The sequence below is a fragment of the Apus apus genome, chromosome 1, assembly GCF_020740795.1.
Source record: "Apus apus isolate bApuApu2 chromosome 1, bApuApu2.pri.cur, whole genome shotgun sequence".
Classification (NCBI taxonomy): domain Eukaryota; kingdom Metazoa; phylum Chordata; class Aves; order Apodiformes; family Apodidae; genus Apus; species Apus apus.
In genome coordinates, this window is record NC_067282.1 from 149,747,289 (window position 1) to 149,769,267 (window position 21,979).

Consider the following 21,979-nt stretch of genomic DNA (forward strand, 5'->3'; position numbering starts at 1 on the left):
TTTATCAGGGTCATTCATTCTGGGTGCAGTGTATCATGACACTCCTGGAGGATGTAAAGATGCTGCAACAAACTGACCTGAGAGAGGTGGTAGCATCATGTAGGGGACTGTTGGTCACTTCTGAACCTGACTGGATAAAGGACTGTTTTTTGGCCAGTCGGAAGTTAAAAGAAGGGTATAGTCTGAGGAGTGTGAGAGTGTGTCTGCATGCATGTACATGTTCATTCTGATATCCAGAAGCAGCAAAAATTGAAGAAAAATCCACAGTCTCAGAGGTGGAAGTACAACCCCCTCTGCGAAATTCCCATGTATTATTTTAACTATTTTCTTCTGCCCTCAATATTCCCTCAGACCTCTTTGATTCCAGCTCATGCCCCATCTTATTCCTGTGGGAAAGCTTCCTTTCCTGGGTCTTTCTTTGCCTGGCAAGCAGCCCCCTCACCTCTGAGAAGGGCTTTGGGTTCTGCTGAAGTAAATCAGTTGGGCAGTATCTTAAGTCCTGGTACTTCCAGTTATGCAGGAAGAGGCATTTCAGGAGATTCCAGCTTCCAGTGTCCAAGGGTGGGGTTCTGGCTTTTGAACCCCTGAACATCCTAATGAATATCTGTCCCTCAGCTTGGCTGGGGAAGGAATGACTTGTGGGGTTGCTGACCTAGCCCCTCAAGGGACACCTTCCTGGTGTCTGAATGAAGAGGAAAGCTGAAAGTATCCCTATGGCACCAAGATCCTCCAAAATCATTGCCCATGAGGCTGGGCATTTCTCTGCAGCAGTGGGGTGTCTTGAAGCCATCTCACACTTGTTAGTCCCTTGTGTCCTTGGCCAGCAGGCTGCAAAACTCCTGGGATTTGAAGGAGGAGCAGAGTTTAGTTCTCTTGAGGAGTGGTTTCTTCTTATCCATAGAGGAAAAGGCTTGTGCCTTTCTCTTGTACTGTGGAGAAGCAAGATTGTTCCTTGTGGCATTCATTACTGTCCACCTTGGCCACACACTTGAGGCAGGTGCCACATGGTGGCAGGAGGAGCCCAGGACAATTTTGTAGAGAGGTCTGAAGTCCTTTTTGGCAGCTGTACCCAAAGGGCAATGATGGGAGATGACATCTTTACTGTCAGGTTCCTCACGGGTGGAATCTCACAGGGGTCTGTCTTCATCTTGCCCAGTCCCATGTTTAACATGGGTCCCATGTTGGAGACCCTTGGGCTCCAGTACCACCAGGGAGCCCATGAGAAGCATCACAGTCCCTTGTGTGCAGTTTCTGGTTGTTTTGTGGATGCTGGAGGAGAGAGCTAGGCAGCAGGGTTTGCACACTGGCCCCGCTGATGTTCTCAGAGCTCCCGCTTTTGCTCCAGTCTGATGTGTTTGGAGGTGGCAGCATCACTGCTGGTGTGGAAGCAGAGCTGGTGAGAGCAGAAGCCAATACGACAGATGGAGAGCCATGATAACTTGATCCCCTCCAATTGCTTGCTCATAGACTTCATCAGCATTTCTGAGTTCCCTGTGGGGAGCTCAGCAGCAAATATCCCTTTTCTTTTCTGACTGGCTGTGAGTCTGGGTCCTGTCTCTGCTTCTGACCATGGCAATGCAGTCTTCTCTTTTCTCTTCCTCTCCTCTTCCTGAGAGAGGTGAAATTGGTATCTGTAAGTGCTGGCCTTGAGGAGGCAGCTTTGAAAGGTGTGCATTAGAACCAACAGAGACCATCACCCGATAACATAAGTGTGTACTTTGCCTCTGTTTTCTGGAAGAAAATCCCAATGAAAATGAAAGAAAAATAGCAACAAGGTTATGAAAATAGAAAAGCAGCAACCAAAAGGAGAACAAATTATGCAGATTAATGCACTCAAATTGGGGTGACCAGATAACCTCTATCCCAGCGATGAGAAAGAGCTGCCTCATGAAATCAGAGGGTCAGAGGGAAGTATTTTTGACAAGCCCGAAATGGGGCCATAACTTTAAGGATTAATAGTAATAATGCCCAACATTTGAAATTAAAAATGACCTGAAGGAAAGTTCCAGGCTGTTAGTGCAAGGCCTTCAAATGTTTTTTCCAAGCAAAGACTGATTAAAGACTTGTTGTTGAGGGAAAAATGGGATAAAATTTGACACAGATTTTTCTAAACATAGATCTTGCTAGACTAATCTAATAAGCTTTTGATAAGATAACTGATTTTCTACCCAAAATAAATTCAGTAGACTTCATCTATTTGTACTTGAGTGAAAGATTTGATGCAGTCCATGCAGGGAGCTATTAGTTAAGATGGAGAAGATAGGGATTAGTAAAGGAATTGGGAAGTGAGCAGGGGCTGGCTTTGAGAGAGATGGCAACGGCAGGGATGGCTGCTGTGGGTTACAAGCAGAGATCTTCAGCTCTCCATCTTAAAAACTGGTTTGTTTTAATTTTCAGAAAGGGCTTTGGCACAAATCTGAGCAGTGTGCTCATGAAGTTAAAATTTGCTGATGCCATGATGCTGAGAGGCATTGTCCTGACAAGAGGAAGTTTGGGAAATCATCCAGGAAAAAGGGGATGACCTTGAGTGCTGGGACAAAATTAATGGGATGAAATGCCTCTTTCTACAAATGGAAACATGTGGAGATTAGTTAAAAATTATGTACATATGTAACATATACACTGTATCTACAGTATAATGCATACTGTATAGGGAGCTGAGTATTGGAAAGGTGGTGGTAAGGCCTGTAGTGCAGTATTTCATCTCAGTATAATTGTGAACCACAAAAGTGGCTTTTTCCTTGGCCATTAAAAAAGCAAATGTATTTTGAGCATGCATCAGGAGGGGTATTTCCAGTAGAAGTAGGAAAATATTGGTGCCTCTGTACTTGGAAGTGGTAGGAAGTGATGTGGAATCACAAATCCTGTGTCTGGGTCAAGCAAATATTCACATTGGAGCAGGTACAGAGAAATGGGCTGGGGTGATTTGAGTTTTGACATAATGTTCTCATGGAGGAAGGTGGGAAGAAAGGGGCTTATTCAGCTGAGTGAAGTTGATGCTGATGGAACATGTGACTCTTCTCTAGAAATACATCAGGTATAAACACAGCAGAAGGAAAAAGAGGTTATTTTTAAAGGGCAGTGCCGACACAGAAATATGTGGATATTGATGGGTCATGAGTAAGTTCAAAAAAAAGCGTAGATGAATCCGAGCCTTGCTGCAGCAAGGGATGGTGTTTGTTAACCCTCCAGTCCCAGCCGCTCCCACAACCTTTGCCTCATCGCAGCCTGACCCAGGGCTCCAAGTTGCATGTACAGCTCTGATCCAGAAAGGCCTCTGGGCAAACTCAAGTGTCTTGAGTGCTTTCAAAAAACTGTCTTTAATTGAAAACTAGTCCTAATTTCCAATTAGCCTAAATGTGAGAATACCTAAGTCTGCCTTTTCTGTCTGGGACTAACCCTCTTGATGAAGACTCTGGGAAAACAGGATGATCAACCTCAAGAGTGAAGCTTATTTCTGAGCTCCATGGGAGCCCATGGCCCTCCTTGGCTCATTCTAGGGGGTTTTGTGAAGACTGTGGAAAAGGAAAAATACAGCAACATAAAGGGAAGATCTGCTATTTTGTTCTTACAGAGCAGACTATACCATTTTCCATGTCATCTTGATACTGTACCACACATATGCAATTCAAACTTGAAAGTAGAAGAGGAAGAGTTGCATTTAATGTTTTATTTATGGAAATCCTGTGCTTGTACTAGAGCATGAAAATACAAATAGACTTTAATAAATAGAGATTTGAAGGCAGAAAAACATTTCCACTGCTCTTTGCTCTCTCTTAAAATGTGCTGGGTAAGGGGCTGAGTTTCTGGAGAAGGAGAGACAGTAGAAAATTGCTGTAAAATTCTGCTATTTAATTAGATACAGCTGCTTCTAAGTAGGGACGTTTGGTGCTTGCCTATCTCCTTGAAAGTCCTTGTTCTTCCCACAAATTTTCACAAAGCCTTTAACAGCAGCCATGGCTATTGCTGTAGTTAGACACAAAAATGCCAAACCAGCAAGCGGCAGCAAACAAGCTACTTGACAAAATCCAGGAGTCCCTCGGGTCAGATGGTGCCAGTGTATGAAGGAGATTTTATTACCTAAAAGGTGGAACATGGGTTTCCTGAGGTGAATCTCTACCTCTCCTGCCAACTGGCTTCTTGAAGATGACAGTAAGAAAGAAATGATTGGAAGAGAGGACCTTGTCCTCATGCTCTTCCTCTCTTTTAGGGCAGGTCACACTTCTTACTTTAGAGGCTTTAGGATCCAGCCTTCTTGGGTATTTTCCATTGCGAGCAAGTTCATCAGTGATTCACATGCTTTGTCTCTCTGTACATTCCTGAATACAATAATAAGGATGCAGATAATATATTGTCTTCCACTCGTTAGTGAAGACTTGTGCTGTCTATTATCAAAGTTAAATCTATACCCAAATTTTCCTGTGATCTGATGTCCTTGTTAAAAATCTAAAGTCAGATTCCATTCTGAACGTGGTTCATGGCCTATATACATGGGACTGTAATATTGAGAGTGTTTTGAAATACAGATTTGGGTCTTGATTTGATAGTCACATGACTTTTAAAATGTATTTTCCAGTATCTGTAACCAATTTATTCTCAGGCCTCAATGAGAATAAGAGGTTCGCTAATAAATATCTTGAGTATTTTTATTTTTTTGTCTTGATTTGGCCCCTGATTAAAGTACATGGATATATTTTATGTCTGCATTAAAAAATAGTGCTCTTCATCACTTTGATCAATATGTTTGGGCTTAGGTTTCCCTCTCTCCAAAACTGAAAATGCAAATAATTGTCCCAATATAATATTTATATTGCAGTCCTATTAATATCATCGTTATATTCCCTTTTAAAGCACCACATTGGAATACAGAGAGCTCACAGATTTAAATCATCTGCAGCTCCTACTATTTGCTGTTTGTGTCTGTCATCTCACTGAACAGCCCCAGGCAAGGAACAGGACCCTTTTGTGCTACAGGCTGTGCATACCCAGATCAAAACTGTGATCCCTGACCCCAAGAAATTCAGCATTGCAAATGCATGTATATTGCTGGCTAAAATACGACTCCTTCCAGACTATCCAGCTGAACTATAATTTTTTTACTCCAGACCTTATTCATATTTAGGAGAGAGACAGACTGAATGAACTCCACAGAGCTAAAAAAATTGTCTTAATTAATAGATTTTCATTATTTTAATTGAAAGGGCTGGCGATGGAGTCCCAGCTAGACAAACAAGGTTTTGGGGCTTGGCTGTCAAGATGATGATCTACTCATTTCAGTGGAGGGGGACATTTGTCCTGCTGCTCATCACAGTCTCCACTCCATTTCTTTTAGACCTACTACTAGCATGCTATGCCAGCATGTAGAGCTTAGAACATGATTAAGATGTTCCTACTCCCTTTTTGGTAACATTTACAAAGCATTGCTTTTTTAAATTTTGTTTTATTTTTTCCTTCTTTTTTTTTTCTTCTTTTTTTTTTTTTTTTTTCCCAAACTGACCACTACTGACTAGATCAATAATCCCCTCCCAAAGAACAAATAATTAAAAAGCTATGCAATAAGAGAGCTGCTGTGTCTACCAGTTACAATGGAAACACTTTGCCTTTGAATCATCCACTTTCCCCAATGTATTCAATCCATGATTAAAGATTCTCACAGACCCCATCTAAGCCAGTCTGAGTAAAAATGAAAAACAAAAAGAAAAATCCTTGCGTTTAAACCATTGTTGAAGAAGTGCCGCATTATGTTTTCATAATGTGAGTTTGGGAAAAGATAAAAATAATTTGCTGTACTGCTAGGAGCCATTATAAATAAAGATTATCTTTGGCTCCTTTCAGAGCCTTGAGTATTTTGGGGTATGATAGAATGTCATGGTCACCGTGCAGCATTTGACAGTGACCATTTGCAAATAATTAATGTTACCATGGCATCACCCATATAAAGTCACAGTAAAGTTAATTATGTGCAGTGGCAACACTGTAATGATCTTGAAGATAACTGCTGTAGAAGCAATATATGTGAAGAATTAAAAGAGGACTTGGAGAAAATTGCATTGCATTATAAGTTAAAAAAACGGGTTCACAGCTTTGCTACAAATCCAAAGTAAACAATACTTCACCTGTTTCTAATTTTCCTTTTACTTATAAAAGCAATTGTTTTCTTGATTCAAGGTAGGGAGGGACCAGTTTGGGAGTCTACAGGCTGTGTGATTGAACCTTTTAATTAGAGGGGTGGATTTGCTGTTGAGCATGAGGACTATGATCTATATATGTTATTAATTCAAGCATCTTCTCAGTTTTGAGAGTGGAAGCATGTGCACAGCAGTGGTGGTGCCAAGGGGCCTGCTGAGCCCCAAATGTGACTAAATTGAGGAATCTGAAATGGGCTTAGCATTTTGAGAGAGGTTATCACCCTCAAAGGATGATTGTCAGACCTACCTTTGTCGCTGTATCATCTCTGAAAGACCTCAAAGTTGACCTGACCCAGCATCTGAGGTGGTGATGTCCTGTTGTCCTGAGATAGTCCCCAGGGAGAGGAGGGAAGAAGAGCATTGGCCCCCATACTCTTCTCCTGTCAGCCTTCCCTGTCCCTTCAATGAAAAAAGCACCTTTTCTGCAGGATGGGGTCTTTGGGGAGAGGATGACCTGTGTGAGTGCTGGCAACTGGCAGAATCTGGCAGCAAACCAAGATGGCCTTGGAGGGGATGTCCCAGCACTGGGCTGGTATCAGCCTGCTGTGCACTGGAACCAATCACAAAGACTTTCTGGCAAAAGGGCCGTGAACTGACTGTGCAGCTGAGGAGGTTTCCAGCTCTGTTTGCTCTTACACTGTCTTCCCTTGCTTTGCAGGCAAAGTTTCACAACTCTAAAAAGCGACCCTATATATTTAGCTGATTTAACCATTCCTCATCAACCTTGTTTTTCAAACATCTTCCCACCTCTTTGTAGCTTGACAGTGTATTTGTTGCAGTACAAAGTTAAGAAGTCTTCAGTGATTCAGGCCTGGGTGCTTATTTCCTTCTTCCTTTTTTATATTTGTGATTCTGGCTGGTGCCTGTGACGGAGCAGCATCCCCTTACACAGTGTAATATGGAGCAGAGACCCTGTGCTCCTGTTGGAATCAACATTATGCAGTTAATGGTATGAAAGAGGACTTGGAAGCAAATGCAGTGCTGTGTTGGCTTAGGGTTGATTTTGATGGATTTGGGTTGCTTTTTTTTTAATCTTTCCATTTTCATTTTGAAGTGCAACTGCTCGATCTGTCTGCTGTACTGTCTTCTCAGTTGGTTAAAAGTGATGCTGTGTTCTCCTATTCGGTACTTGTAGTTCCTGATCATTTCTGATGTGTCTTTTCACTGCTTTTTATCTGCACATGTTAAATTTCCTTTCCCTTAACTCCTTCATCTCTCTGGCTTTTTGAGACGTTGCTATACTTTCTCTTCTGACGCATCCCTGTTCCTCTCCCTTGTGTTGTGCTCTTATTAAACTCCCCAATTTGATCGCTATCCATTTTATTAGTCAACATATGACACAGCAATGGTCTGTGTCAATTTCTGCCATATAGTTTCCTTTGCTATGTCACATAAATCAGGGCTGTAGCTCACCCACAATGGGTTTTTTCTGGGGTATAAAAAGGCGGTGAGCTACTGGTAGTGGTACTAAGTTGTGGTTTCCTGCTTTGTGGTACTTGGTGTGGATCACATTTTGTCAGTGCAGGTGTCCTAGCATCCATGCAGCCCCGGGCTCCTCTGCATCTGTATTGTTGTTGCAGTGTTTGTACAGCAGTAGCATCCTGAAGCACCTGGACCAAGACCCTTACCCACGCCTAGTTGATTGAGGAGTACTAGTTTGCCTATACCCAATATCAGCAGAAATTTATGAGTCCCCTTGACTGTAAGCAGGTGCTTTTAGGGGACTGGAGCCAACTCATGGAGGAGTTGCTTATGGAGAAGTAATTTCTGAAGCCATGCCAGAGCAGAGATCTGAACAGCCCCTACAGGATAGGTGAGATAGATCCTTGTTCCTCATTCCTCCATTGTGTGGGTGTGCAACCTAGGTCAGAAGCTGCTTTTTTTTAAAGAGGAGATCATCAGTTAGTGTTGTGCATGCACTGAGTTGGGCTGACGTCAACTCTGCCTGATTCTGCCAGCAGTGAGTTTGACCCATTTTATTCAGAGTGTATGTTACATTCCTCAGTACAAATGATGAAGCAGAGGCTTAACACAAGCAGTGATTCATAGTGGCAGACACCTCTGCAGTCCTCAGAGGCTGTCTAGATCTTTCCATAGCTGCACTTCACTGAGGAACAACGTCGTTCTCAGCCCAGTCATCTGGAAATGGCCAGCAGCAGCTGGGAGATCCAGACTCTCTCTCTCTCTGTGCACCAAAACCCCCAGCACCTAACTTCTGAGCATGCTTTATCTATGCTGTATGTTAAAGGAGGGTACAGATGATCTCTAGCATCTCATGCCATGGGGGTAGCAAGTACCAAATGTTGCTGTAGCTCTTTTGTCAGCAATGTGCCGTGAGATGTGAATGTGGCAAGCTGCAGTTGCTCCTGGGGATCCTGGTGTCATTGAGCTCAGCGCTGCATATTTGTGCTGGTTTTCTTTTTACTTTAACTCACTCAGAAGTACTGCAGAAAACCTGGCCTTGCTATGCATTGCTTTCTTCATTACTCTTTTAGGCATATTACTAGTGCAGAATCTGTTACTGCCATTACAGTGTATTTATTGTGACCAAGTGTTATGCATTAATCTTGCAACAACCTATTGTGATGAAGTGTCATCCTTGTTTCCCTGAGTGATGATACTCGAGAATTACCTTGTTTGCATTCTTAGGACATAAACGTTTTAGCAGTCAAAAACCAAACTGACCACTAGAATGAATATGAACTAAATATCCATTGTCTTCCAAACCTGTTGCGGCCCAGCACAGCAGAGAGCAAGCTTGAGCTCAGATGCCTGTTTCAGTACTGTGTCCTGCAGAAGCTTTCGTCAAAATGCTGCGTATTTTCCATCACACTTTCCTTCCTCTGCTGAAAAAGGAAGAGTGGTAGCTATTACTACATACCACAGCTTCTCTATAAACAGCATGTTTGTTGCATATTGCTGTTAAATATTAAGCAGTGTTATATATTTTATAAAGCTCTGATAAAGCACTTTGAAGATGAAATTTAAATGATAATGACAGGCTGTTTGTATTTTTTCTTTTGGTTTGCTGCATTTTTTAACATATCAAATGGAAACCAAATCTTGGATGTATGTTTTACTTTCACTTTTGATCTGTATCTTGTTCTTCATTAATAAGTAGCCCCTTGTTTTCTGACCTAGCATTTTTGGAGAATGAAAGCGATGTTTTCCCAGTAGTCCTTTATCCAGATTCACACCAAAAGCACTGTGGATTTGGACTCCACCCTCTGTCCCAGACACTCCTCAGCATGAAAGAAAAGCAAATCTGTCTTTTCTTAAGATGAAACCGAGTTGGATAAACATCAGATCGGAATTGCCTGGCTCTCTCTGGAGCTGTAGATTTATATCCTGGCTGAGTAACTCCTAGCCCACCTTCCCTTTGAAATTGGTATCTTGAGCAGTTTATGGTTTGAGGATCTGTTGAATAAGACCTTAAAAGAATGACATCACAGCTGTTGTACACAGCCAGCAAGGATTTGTGGTGTTTTGCCACGATTACTTGGCAAGAGTAACTTCTCTTCCCTGAACCCATGGTGTGCTGCTTGTCTTCCGGTGGCCCTGCTTGAGCAGGAGGGTTGGACCAGATAACATCCAGAGGTCCCTTCCAACCTCAGCCAGTCTGTGATTGTTACATGCACTGTCTGCTCCAAAAAGGCCTCCCTGTTACTGGGGCTGTTCTGGTAAGATCCTTGAAGGTGTTTGGAGTGGCATTATTTTTCCTTTTTTGTGTTGTCAATGATTATACAATGATTATACATTGTAAGTTAAAAGCTTAATGTAGCCACTGAAACCTTTCAGAAAGCAAGGAGACTGAATCACCTTACCATGTGAAGAGATGACTTGGGGTGAGAATGTGTTGTACGTTACTTAAATAGGGAAACAAAATCAAGTGAAATCTGTGCTTTTTTGCACATTTTTTAAATAAAATGTATCACTTTTCCCATGAAAGATAGACCAAGGACAGTCTCCATTAGCTTGCATTAGCATTCCCCATTCAGCACTTCCCTAGAAACATATAGGTCAAAGGAGAATGAGTATGTGCCTGGCCTTCAAAGATAGGGCAAAGTATTATTTTCCTAGGGACAGTGAGGTCTGTCCTCTGAGTGTCCTCTGAGCGAGTTTATGTCTCACATCCACAGAATCGACGACTGTTTTTGTGCATCTCGGAAGCTGGATGCAGTTGCTACTGAAGCGAAGTTCAAGCAGGACCTGGGTTTCCGGATGCTCAACTGTGGCCGAACGGATCTGGTTAAGCAAGCCATATCCTTGCTGGGGCCGGATGGGATTAACAGCATGAGTGAACAGGTAATAAGACAGAAACGTGAAGAAGCAACTGTGAAATGTGAGAGGTTTGCCTGCTAATCCTAAAATATGAGCCCCAGCTTTCAGTTGAACGTAGATAGGACCTTAATGATTTCCCTTCATTACCTGGCATTGAGTTAGAGCATGGCCAGGCAAACATCTATGTTAACTTACGGTCTTTTCCAGTTTTTGTTGGTACTGAGGTAACTCAGCGTGAGGGCGAATGTGTCCCCTTAAGTCTTCTTAACAGTGCAGGCTGAAGCCCAAAAGAGATCCCGAGAGAGCTTAGCATTGATGTGAATTTTTAAAATTACTTCAGTGCCATGAAAAGCTGTGAGGGGCAGGGCTTGGTGACTGAACATCCTTCCACTGAACACCGCCCTGGGGTCTGTAATGCATGTCACATGTAGCACCAAACCCTGTTTAATCACTGGCAGTCTTTACTTGAGTTGAGCCCAGTTAGAACTGGTCTTCCAGATGTGAAAGTCTTTCTCCGATGTTATGACTCTATTAGTCATTGTGGCCAACACCCACCAACTGAGGAGCCTGAATTTCCCTGGAGTTACATCTCCACAAAGCTGGTGGTTGTGTCCAGGGACAAACCTGCCTCTGTGTCTGCCTGCTGGCAGCAGTCTGTGATGCTCATCATCACAGGACTGTGATGCTCACCGAGGTGGTACCCCCTTCCCAGAGGGAAATGATGGCCATGGATACTACTGTTTCCTTTTGAAATTGAGTCCCCTGAATTTTCTGGTGCCCCTGATGAAAGTGTCACTGCATGTTGCCAGAGCTGTGACATCCCCTTTGGCAGGAGGCAGGTAGCTGTTGCCCTTGAGGTAGTCACTTGGGATAGCAGCTGGGTTGTAAGTAGGTTTAGGTTCTCTGAGATTAAAGCTTCTCTGGGAGTGTGAGTTATGTTGCTATTCAGTGGCTTCAGTCTCAATTAATATTGTGGATTTGTTGGAGAAGATCTTGAGAAGAGAGCAGTACTCCTCCAAAAAAAATAGTATTGGAGACCTCATTCCAAGGTTCATACATAAAAAACTACTATTATTTTAAGTTAGTCTGAACCTGGAAACTTTTCACAGCATATTTCCTTGGTCCTCCAGGTGGAAACCTGGGAACATTCTGGTTTGGTTCATCAAAGTACCTAATCATTTACTTAACTCCGAAGACATGCTCGCATCCTATTTGAGTGAAAGTTAAGCCTGTGCTTAAATGCTTCACTGGATCAAACATCCCACATCTTGTAAGATCCCACATCTTGCAAAACAGAGCTCTAAGTGATACAAGGCTGAAAGAAAAAGGCCACTTTTTATTTTGCCAAAAGCCAAATGCGTTGATTGCACATGCCATTACCGTGTTCCTCTGTGTGTTTGTTGAGCACTAACAATGGACTCATTAAAAATCCATTCCTCCTACATGCAAAGGGAGGGGCCTGAGCAAGGCTTGGGGACTGGCACTGGACAGCAGTGCAAGGGGAGGGGAGGTTAGAAACCTCCTTAACTCTTTAAAGCCCCAACACTGCAGAATGACATTGTGGGCGCCTTTCAGTCAGTGGTAAATCCTTCCTCAGCTTCAGTGGCCTTCCAGTAGCTGAAGGGGGCCTACAAGAAAGCTGGGAGGGACTTTTTATAAGGGCTTGAAGTGATAGGACAAGGGGTAATGGCTTTAAACCAGAAGAGGGTAGATTTAGGTTAGACATTAGGAAGAAATTCTTCACTGTGCAGATGATGAGACACTGGCACAGGTTGCCCAGGGAAGCTGTGGCTGCCCATTCCCTGGAAGTGTTCAAGGCCAGGTTGGATGGGGCTTTAAGCAACCTGATATAGAGCAAGTTATCCCTTCCCATGGCAGGGGGGTTGGAATTAGATGATCTTCCCTTCCAAGATCACTTCCAACCCAAAACATTCTATGATTCTATAAAATAACAAAATAAAATCCCCTGGCAGACCCTTTGCTCCCAACATTGCAGTGGGATTCTTTGCTGTCAATGTCCATGTGCCTCGCAGAGGGGAGCCCCAGCACAAGGTTTTCAAATTCTTTTTTCAGTTGTAGTAGACTCTTTGTGCTAAACATAAAAGTCACTTATTGAATTATGCCACCTACAGAAATTAAAATGATAGTGTAAGGAACGTGTAATTAATTTTAAGCTGCCATCCTGTCCCTGCATTTCAAGGCCCAAACACCATTTTTTGTAACTCTTATGGTCCTGTTTGTTCCTGTAGTGTTTATTGACTGTCAAAGGAAATGTTTTGCCACTGACTGTAGCTGAAATACTTTAAAATTCTCTTTGCAAGTAACTCCAAGTCACCCAAGAACTCTTCTTGCCTGGGATGAACTTGTTTGTTCTTACTAATGGCATGAGGCCCAAAATGCCTGCTCCCTTACTCTGTATCTCCGTATGTACGCTGCAGGTTCGATCCTGTGAACTCAGTGTGCTTCGAAGGGACTTTAAGTACCTTACTGGGACAAGTCTTTATATTTTGAATGTATATTTTCTCTACAAGGGCAACCCTTCCATACAGAAGCACTCCCTAGCTTTAGCCCTGCATGCAAACAGGAAAAATAAGGTACTGGTGCTGGGCTCATGTTAAGGAGAGTGGTGTCGTGACTCTGTGTCTGGCCATGCTGGGCACCTCCAATTTATCTGAAAATAATTGCACTTCATGGCAGCACTCAGGTTAATCAGCAAACAGGCTATCATCTGACAGCAGATTTACCAGGGGACCTCTAGGTAGGCTAGAAACATGCATCAGAGGTAGATGCGTGCTGCAGTAGATTCACTGCAAAACAACTGGTGGCTGTTGATCAGTATACCCTAATGTATTTAATAAGCAGCTTTTTCAGTTGTAATTTGTGGTAGATTTAATGATTTTTTTCATGGTTTCATCTGAACTCATTACCACAGCCACAGTAATACTTCTCTTAAGGGAAATTGTGATCAGCCACAGAAGGTATTTCAGATTAATACAAATTGCACTGTGGTGTTTTTGTAGTGAAGGGTCACCTACTTAATCTACTTTACTTCCAAACAGGGCTATGTTTTTCTAGAACCAGCAACTTGCACCAGTGCTGTCTGACACTTCATTTAAAATTAAGTCCTGATTTGCTAGGGAGTGCTATACAAAGCCTTAACATGCCCAGCCCTTACTGTATTCATGATGAAAAAGCTGTGCCAGAATCTAAACTATCGTAAGAGGAGCTTGGGATGTTTTTTTGAGACTCAGTAATTAAAAAGTTACATTTCATGAAACTGTGATAATAGAAAACTGAATAGAATTGTGTTTTTTAAATGCCAGTGGAAATACAATTGCTTTCATAAAAACATTTATCTACTGTGGCCCCAAAGGCAAAGATGCTTAGTTTAGTATATGAAGATGGAGGTGGGGCTGACAAGCCTAGTTTCCCTCACCGTGCTGAGGATGCTGAGGATAACACGAAATAAAAACAGTCAACACAAGTGATGACAAAAATGGAGATTTTACAAAAGTGGTTGGCTTTTGCTAGTTTGAGGGGCATGTCTGTAACAGAGGTAATTGCTTTCATTAAATACATGCTGTTAGTCTTGATTATATATACTTTAATAATTGTTTAAAAAAAATCATAGAGTTCTGTGTTAAATTTGTCAATTCCTTTGTTTTTTAACTCCAAAAAATGACTAGGGCATGACTCCACTGATGTATGCTTGTGTCAGGGGTGATGAGGCTATGGTGCAGATGCTGCTAGATGCTGGAGCAGATCTGAATGCTGAGGTGAGGACTTTTTGTTGGTTGTATCTTTGTTCTGTTATTTGTTTACATCTTAAACTAACCCCTGAAACTGCAGCAGAAGGAAAATGCCAAGAATTAAAAAGAAAATAAATTTGCCTAATCCTGGGCAGCACCACTTGAAATGAATAGTGAAATCAAACTGCATTAGGTTAACATCGGGATTCACTGCACAGAAGGGGTCAAGTCATCAGACTTACCCCACAGGTAATATTGATTGAGTTGTGTTTGCACACTGCAAATGAATACAGGCATTAGCACTAGCACGGAGCACAGCTCTAATGATACTGGAAGGACTCCCTGGATCTCAGCTGAGTTAAAATGAAGAGGGTAAAAGAAATATCTGTTTGATAACCTGCCAAAGCTCGAGCATTTCTATGCATTGGGATGTTCCAGCTAAGCAGCCCAAGCACACAAGTGCAGTGTAAGTTCCACTGTTTTGCTTTACAAAGTGCCCTGGGCTAAAAGCTGTTGCATTAGGAGCTTGAAGCTTCCAGAATATAACGTCTCTTTGATGAATGCACATCACAAATTTACACAATCTGTCCACCAAACAGATTGTGGTTCGACTCTGTGCAATGCAGGTATGTACATTTTTAAAGAGCCGTTTGAAGATCTGTGAAAAAATTATTTGTTAGTGATTCCAGTTTCAATTTGTTGAGGTCATGAGTAGATGAAGCAGTCTGCTTCACTTATCTGTGTTCCATCTGTTCTGTTTGGACTTGAGCGAGCTGATAAATTGTAGTCACTGCTTTCAGCCAGACATTTTGCACTTTTAAAAAATCTGAAAGTAGAAACGGATGTTACCTGTAAGAGACTGACAGTTACTACTATCTGATTGCTGTTCAGTGGCTTATGTGAAATCAGCTGATGATTTCAGTTCCACTCTCACCTCTTCCCAAATTCAAGCAAACCACCCTCAAGAGCTGGCAGTAATTGAATACCCCAACTGTTGTTACCACTCTCAATAGATAGACCAAAGACTGGATGGGCCTGGAGACTGATCTCTCCTTTAACCCTGCCAGTGGCTCAGAGGTGAGGTGGCATTTTTTGGTTCCTAGGACAAGTTTTCATTAGGAACAGTCCTCCCAGTTGCTCCAGTAATCTTCCAGACTTGAACCAAATCCAAATTTAAAGAATTTTGTCTTCCTGAAAATGCTGACATCTGAGAGAATAGCGCCAGTGAGGAGTATGAACCTCCCTGATTCATTTCTGTAGAGTGTTTGCTCTAAAATCAAATGAAAACACTTTGGGACAAGAACTGTGAATAATTATGGTGTACAATTATAAGATGATTTGTGCACACCACAACCAACTGTGCAAATTGGCCAATTATGGCCAAAAAAAAAGGCAAATCAACCATGAACAAAAATAAATACTCTGTCAGGTGCCTGCATCATTTTCCCCCATTCACTTTGCAAATCAGCTATATATATATGTTTCCAAAAGTAGCCTCAAATGCTGGGTGCCTCCCTTTTTGATTGCCCATCTTTAGCAAAAATTTCCAGATGTGCTGAGAAGTTGTGATTCGCTCTAGAGTCGATGGGACCTGTAGCTACTCAGCTAATCTCAACTGAGGCCTTAAGAGCCCAGTCAGCTGCAGGTCTTCTGCAAATACTATGCCAACTGGAAAGAACTCTAACCAAAAACAAAGGAGCAAAGGAGTTAGAATGACTTCGTTTTCTTTGCCGCTTGCCATGGGCTGCCCCAAACAGTGCTGGGAATCCATGCTTGAGGAGGAGTTGGATGTGTTCACAGAACCGTGACCCTGCCCATCCTCACCCTCTGCTGCTCTTGCTCCCCAGCCTCAAACCCCAAGGCTCAAGCTTCAAGCTGCTCGATCCTCTTCCCTCTGAGCAAACCCAGACCCAAAGAAGCCCCATACCTGCACTCAGACAGTGGTACACTTCTCCTCTTGTCCTTCAAGCTCGCTCTTTGGCAAATCTGGGTGATAACAGCCAGATGCTGGTGCAGATCTGCTCCTCCAGCAAGCTGCAGGATCTGCGTGAGCTCTTCAGATTTTGCCCTCATCCCTGTCCTTGGGACTGAGTGCCTGGTCATGTGCTTCTAGCAACATGCTGCATGTGGCACTTGTAAATGCGAGCTGCTAATGCAACTGAGCATTTGATTACTGGCCCTGCTCTCCTGCGTGGATAAAAGTATTTCAGACAAGGTAGCAAAAGCATAGCTGACTGATGAGACAGAGAGATGGTGCATCTTTTACTCTGATTTTAGTCCTCCTCTGAAGATCAATAATAAGATTTTGAATTTTAGTGTCACACTCCATCTGAGTGTGCAGGCTTGGATTGCAAATGTTCATTAGATTTTACCATCACTGTGAACCTCATCAATATTAATACCCCCATCTTTGAGACAGGAAAACTGAAGCAAAGAGCGGTTATTCATCTTTCCCAATGTCTACATTAGATGCACCAGGCACTGAGGCATAGAAAATGGAAGGAGAAATGCGAAAAATACCATTTTGTTTTCTGAGGATATAGTTTGCATCTCTTTTAACTGTCACAACCCTGCTCTTTTAACTCGACTCAGACAGGAGACAGCAGTAAAAAGGAGTTTTCTTAAAGTATCTCTGAAATGCCACACTGCCCCATCACTTCTCAGCTGTCTTTTTTCCTTCTGTGGGAGAGGAGGATCCTGGAAGCACATCTGTGAACTCTAGCATAGGGCTTGTGATGTGTCTTTCATGATGGCAGTGACAAAAGTCATACCAATTTATGTGGAAAGAATTTCTTTGTGCCTGGAATAATCCCAAGACCCGGGGCTGTTGATACACAGTCTGGAGAAATCAGTGGGAGCAGTCCTTAGCTGTAAGCATCATGATCCGTCCCTGCTTCCCCAGTGTGTGCTGCTGTAACCAGCTGTGGATGTTTTGACCTTGTGAAAAAGTATCTGGTGGCCAGTGGTTTAGATGGAGCTACAGTAGTTGGTAAAAAGACTTCATTTGGTATGAACTCTATTCAAGCTGTCAAATCAGCACGAACAGTTTTAATATGGAGAAAATTTTTGCAGGAAAAAAAATGAAGCCAATCATTTTATAAAGCACCTTTCCCAGGTTTCCTATTCCACTTACTCCCTTACGTGCCTGGCTTTCAGGCAGGTTGAATTTTATTACGTATAGCTCTTTAAAAAAAAATAACTTTAATTTGTTTGTAGGTTGTCAGTACTGCTCATAAATACCCATCCGTCCACCCTGAGACCCGCCATTGGACAGCTCTGACATTTGCTGTGTTGCATGGACATATTCCTGTAGTTCAGGTATTATTGTATTTCCCTACCTGCATCTCATTGTTTTGTTTCTCCTCTTCAGTTCTAACACATCCATCTCAAACCAGTTTTGTCATACTCATATTGGTTACCTCTGCTTCTTCTAGAGTGTACTGATATATAATAGACCTATTATATGATGAATATGGTATCCAAACCTTAACCAATATGAGGTTTAAATAGGAGAAATTTAAAGCAAAGTTGCACCAAAGAAAGTCTGACAACTCCTTGTGCTCCTTCCTGACCACTTGTTTTATATGTTTGTTTATTCATTCATGACACTTTCTTACACTGTAATATTCTAGCAAACACAAACCTGCTTTCTGGGTGGGGGAGAGGTGGGCAACAGCCCTTGTGCTGCTCTGAAGGGGGAGAAGCACTCACTCTCCTTACCCCAGCGAGGCATCGCGAGGGATGTGCGGGTTCTGTGCTTTGGCATCTCGGAAGTCAAGAAGGTTTCTTCTTACAAACAGCTGTGTCTATGACACGATTAATTGAAGGGCCAAAACTGTAAAGGCCTCAAGGCAGAAATGGCCAAGAGGGAGCTGTAGTGCAGGCTCCATCCTGCTCTCATTGGCCACTTTTGTTTTCAGTTTTGTTGTTATTTATGTGGAAGTGTCCCTGATGGCGATCACAGCTTTTGGATGCATTACTGCAATTGGTTCTTAAGAGCGGCCTTTCTTTTGGCCATGTCTTTATATAAACAGATGGAGGCAACTGAAATCCAATCCATTTTAGGCTGGTGCTCGGCTTCTAGAAGACCATGAAGGAAGGATGCTTGTTGGGCAAATTTCCAGTACTTCCATCTTCAGTGCATTACTTCCCAATGCTGACTTTACCTCATTTCTGTTCAGAAATACTGAGATACACTTTTTTGGCTCTGAAGTTGGACACTAGTACTCCTGGTGTCTGGCTGTGTAAAATGAGCGAAAAAAGGAATCAATTTGCCACTATGAAAAAATGGGCAGAATTTGCATGTCGCTTGTCTCCATCGTGTCTAGTTTGCAGATAACAGGAAGCATTAGACTCTCATTTGTCACTGTTCATGAACTCTGAAAACTACGATACCCCCCGTTTCTCTAAATGGTGAACTTTCTTTCTAGCTGTTGCTGGATGCAGGAGCAAAGGTAGAAGGCTCCTTGGAACACGGAGAGGAAAATTACTCTGAAACTCCTTTGCAGTTGGCAGCAGCTGCTGGTAAGGACTTTCTCCTCCCACTGTAATAAATTTTTCAGTTGGGATCTGTGGTTTAGGTGAGCAAATACTGGATTTTAAAATAAGTAAAAATACATCTCTTGACTTGCAGGAAATTTTGAACTGGTCAGTTTGCTGTTGGAGCGAGGAGCTGACCCCATGATAGGAACGATGTACAGGAACGGCATTTCCATGACTCCACAAGGTGACATGAACTCTTTCAGTCAGGCTGCTGCACATGGACACAGGTAGAGTGGGAACAAGTCTAGTGGCATCCTTCAAGTGCTTATTTTTTGCCTGGGCATCCAGTTTGAACAGGCGGGAGAAAGGTTCTGCATGAACAATTGAACATGTCACCAACTGAGCAGAGAAGCAAGGCTTTTTGCTAGCATGTGAATTCAGCCAGTTGGTGGTATAAGCTGCATTTTGATAGCTGATGAGAAAAAAATAATGAAGGGAACTCCTTGTGGTGTGTTGCAACGTGATTGTTGTCAAATGGTAGCTGATATGATTGCTGAAAGGAATGCCAAAGACATTCCTTCTCAATTTCCTGTTGACGTATGTCTCAGGTTTGGGGTGGATTTTGTCTGCACTGTTGCAGCCTTAATTGTCATTGAACAGTTTCTGCATCTGTGTTTACCGTAAAGTCCCGTGTGCCTTAATGTTGGACGTAAGCTGCAAGTTAAAAAAAAAAAGTATGAAATGAGCACCTAGCATGCATGATCTTGCAACACGCAGGAGCTGACTGAAGTGTAATGGATTTAGTATTGTGATCTTTACGTTCCTACTTTTCTGATTGTAGCCGTCCAGAGGAACATAGATACAGGTTAGAGACAGTACCTACCGTCTGTTTGCTTGGAGACAAGCTGCCACTCTAACAACATGCTAAAGGCACGTCAGGGCAGGTTTGCACAACGCTGCCCATCTGCAGCCTGCAAGAGATCCCTGGGATGAAAAGGACAGTTTGGTTATTGAGCCTCACATCCGCTGCTCCAGCCTTGCTGCGAGCCAGCATGAGTGGGAGCACGTGCCTGAGGAGGACCTGGGGCTCCCCTTGGCTTGGCTGCTGGCTGTGCATGTCATAGGCCCTGGCTCTGGTGTTCCTACCTGCACAGTGCTCATGCACGCCCCCTCCTCCTTCCCTCTCTGCCCCAAATTTGTTTAGGACACACCATGCTCTGCTGCCACCCCTCACTGGGGTCTGAGCAGGTGCAGGGAGGACTTTGGAGTATGAGGGAGGTGGCATAGGAGCCAGCCTGGTTTTTGTCACAGCTGGAGAAACCAAGAGTGACTCCATTGAGATCAATGAGGTTACACTGGTACAAACCTGAGGGCACCAAGACTGAGTTTGGGCTTTGCTATTTGATGGCCCTGCCAGATCAGTGGCTTTGCAAAGTAGTCTCAGATGTGCTTGAACCTGCCCTGACTGGCCTCGTTGAATGTCTTAGCTGCTCCAGCTTTCCCAGACTGCTTTGAGTGTTAATAGAGCGGTGGTGCTTTTAGTAGCTCCAGACAGCTCCCTTCTTGAGTGGCCCCCGCGGTGTGAGTCCTGAGAGCTTCTCCAGAGGCAGCTCAGCTTTCCCTGATTGTGGGAAGCAGTCTTGAGTCATGTTTTGCTCATGGGTCTCTGTTACCATGAGATGCCACCACTCGTGCGACACGTGTGTGGTTCCTGTCACAACAGCAGCGTCTTGCAGATGTGGCCCAGGCAGGGCTGGTGGGCTAGCAGGAGTGGGGGCTGCCTCAGGTCTGCTCTCAGCTGGTCCTGGCATTAATGGGAGTAATTTCCTGGATAGGTGTCCTAATTTGTCATGATGCAGCAAGTATCCTGAGCACAGCGAAAGCCTAGCCACTGATTCTTGCTCTCCTGCCCTCTCTTTCCCTCTCTCTCTGTCACGCTGTGGTTGACAGGAACGTCTTTCGTAAGCTGCTTGCTCAGCCGGAGAAGGAGAAGAGCGATATTCTATCACTGGAGGAGATCCTGGCAGAAGGGACAGACTTGCCCGACTCAGCAGCAGCTCCGCTCTGCGCCAGCCGCAACAGCAAGGCCAAGCTGAAAGCCCTGAAGGAGGCCATGTACCACAGCGCCGAGCACGGCTACGTGGATGTCACCATTGACATACGGAGCATAGGTCAGTCCTGGCACCCTCTCTTCTCTCTCTGGGGAGGGGCCGCTGTAAGAAACATGTCTCTCAGTGGGCTGTTGCTTAAACTGACCACAGTTACCTTCCTCAAACCCTGTGGAAGCAGAAGGTGAGGGGGGATCTGGCAGGTTCCCAGCCCATTTTGGCTGCGCAGTGTACCCCAGTGTACTCTGGGGTCACTGGCACTTTTCTGCAAGACGGAGTGGTTTCTACCAGCAGCTGTCTTCACTGTTGCTTGACAGAGCATTAGCTAGGGCTCCTGGGCAGTGTCCACCTCCCGCAGGCCACCTCTAAGAGCTCTACTTTTGCACTCTGCCATAAAGCACTCCACCATTAAAACGCATTTATTTTCTGAGGCTTACGAGCCTCAGAGATCAGGAATGGGGAACTGGCTTCTCAGTGTGCTGACTGTGCCAGCATGGGGCTTGAACATCATACCAGCCTCCTGGGGCATCGCTTCTGCCCATGGGGTGGGTGGCTGGGTAGCACAAAGGAGATTCGGTCTGGACTGCTTGTTTACCGTGCCCACTAATCTGCATCCAGAGAGAGACCTGGGTGCCCGGCAGCCTCTGCCTGCTGCACAACTCCAGCCCTGGAGGCATCCAACATGGATCAGGACATGTGGTGGTCTGAGCAGGCAAAACACCTGATGAGGGAGAGGAGAGCAACAGGGCTGCTCTCCCGGTGCTGGACGTTTGCTGAAGTGAAAGAAAAAACCTTTAGGTGGTCAAATGCCAAGCTTGCATTTCCTCCCACTCTGTTCTGCAAAAGCAGAAACTGGGTCATCTCCAGCCTAATGCCTGCAGAAGTACAATTGCTCTGTGTGCTGTCTCACTCTGTGCTTGGGAGCAGTTCCCTTTAAGTTCCTGGAGAGTGGTTTTGCCATGACAAGCTACTTGGAAAGGCTGATCTGCTTAGCTTGCCCAGTGCTGTTTAGGGAAAATGGTAGTGCTTAAAGAAAGTTTTAATTTGAAGACCACCAGTTTGAATCCAGGTGGGTAGTGACCAAAATCATGGGGTTTTTGCTATTTAATGGCTCTCCAGGGCCACATTCAAACAAATGAGCTAGTGTAAATCTAGTTTCCAAAAGGCTTTT

General features: G+C 43.7%; 1 protein-coding gene across 1 annotated transcript in view; it reads left to right on the plus strand.

The window, feature by feature from the left end:
- ABTB3 (ankyrin repeat and BTB domain containing 3) overlaps positions 1-21,979 on the plus strand; it is a 178,140-nt gene that overhangs the window by 131,194 nt on the left and 24,967 nt on the right. The window contains exons 5-10 of the mRNA XM_051638474.1: positions 10,328-10,493; positions 14,156-14,245; positions 17,435-17,536; positions 18,649-18,742; positions 18,852-18,987; positions 20,651-20,871. Of these exons, the coding sequence (XP_051494434.1) occupies positions 10,328-10,493; positions 14,156-14,245; positions 17,435-17,536; positions 18,649-18,742; positions 18,852-18,987; positions 20,651-20,871 (809 nt within the window). The remainder of the gene's footprint in view (positions 1-10,327; positions 10,494-14,155; positions 14,246-17,434; positions 17,537-18,648; positions 18,743-18,851; positions 18,988-20,650; positions 20,872-21,979) is intronic.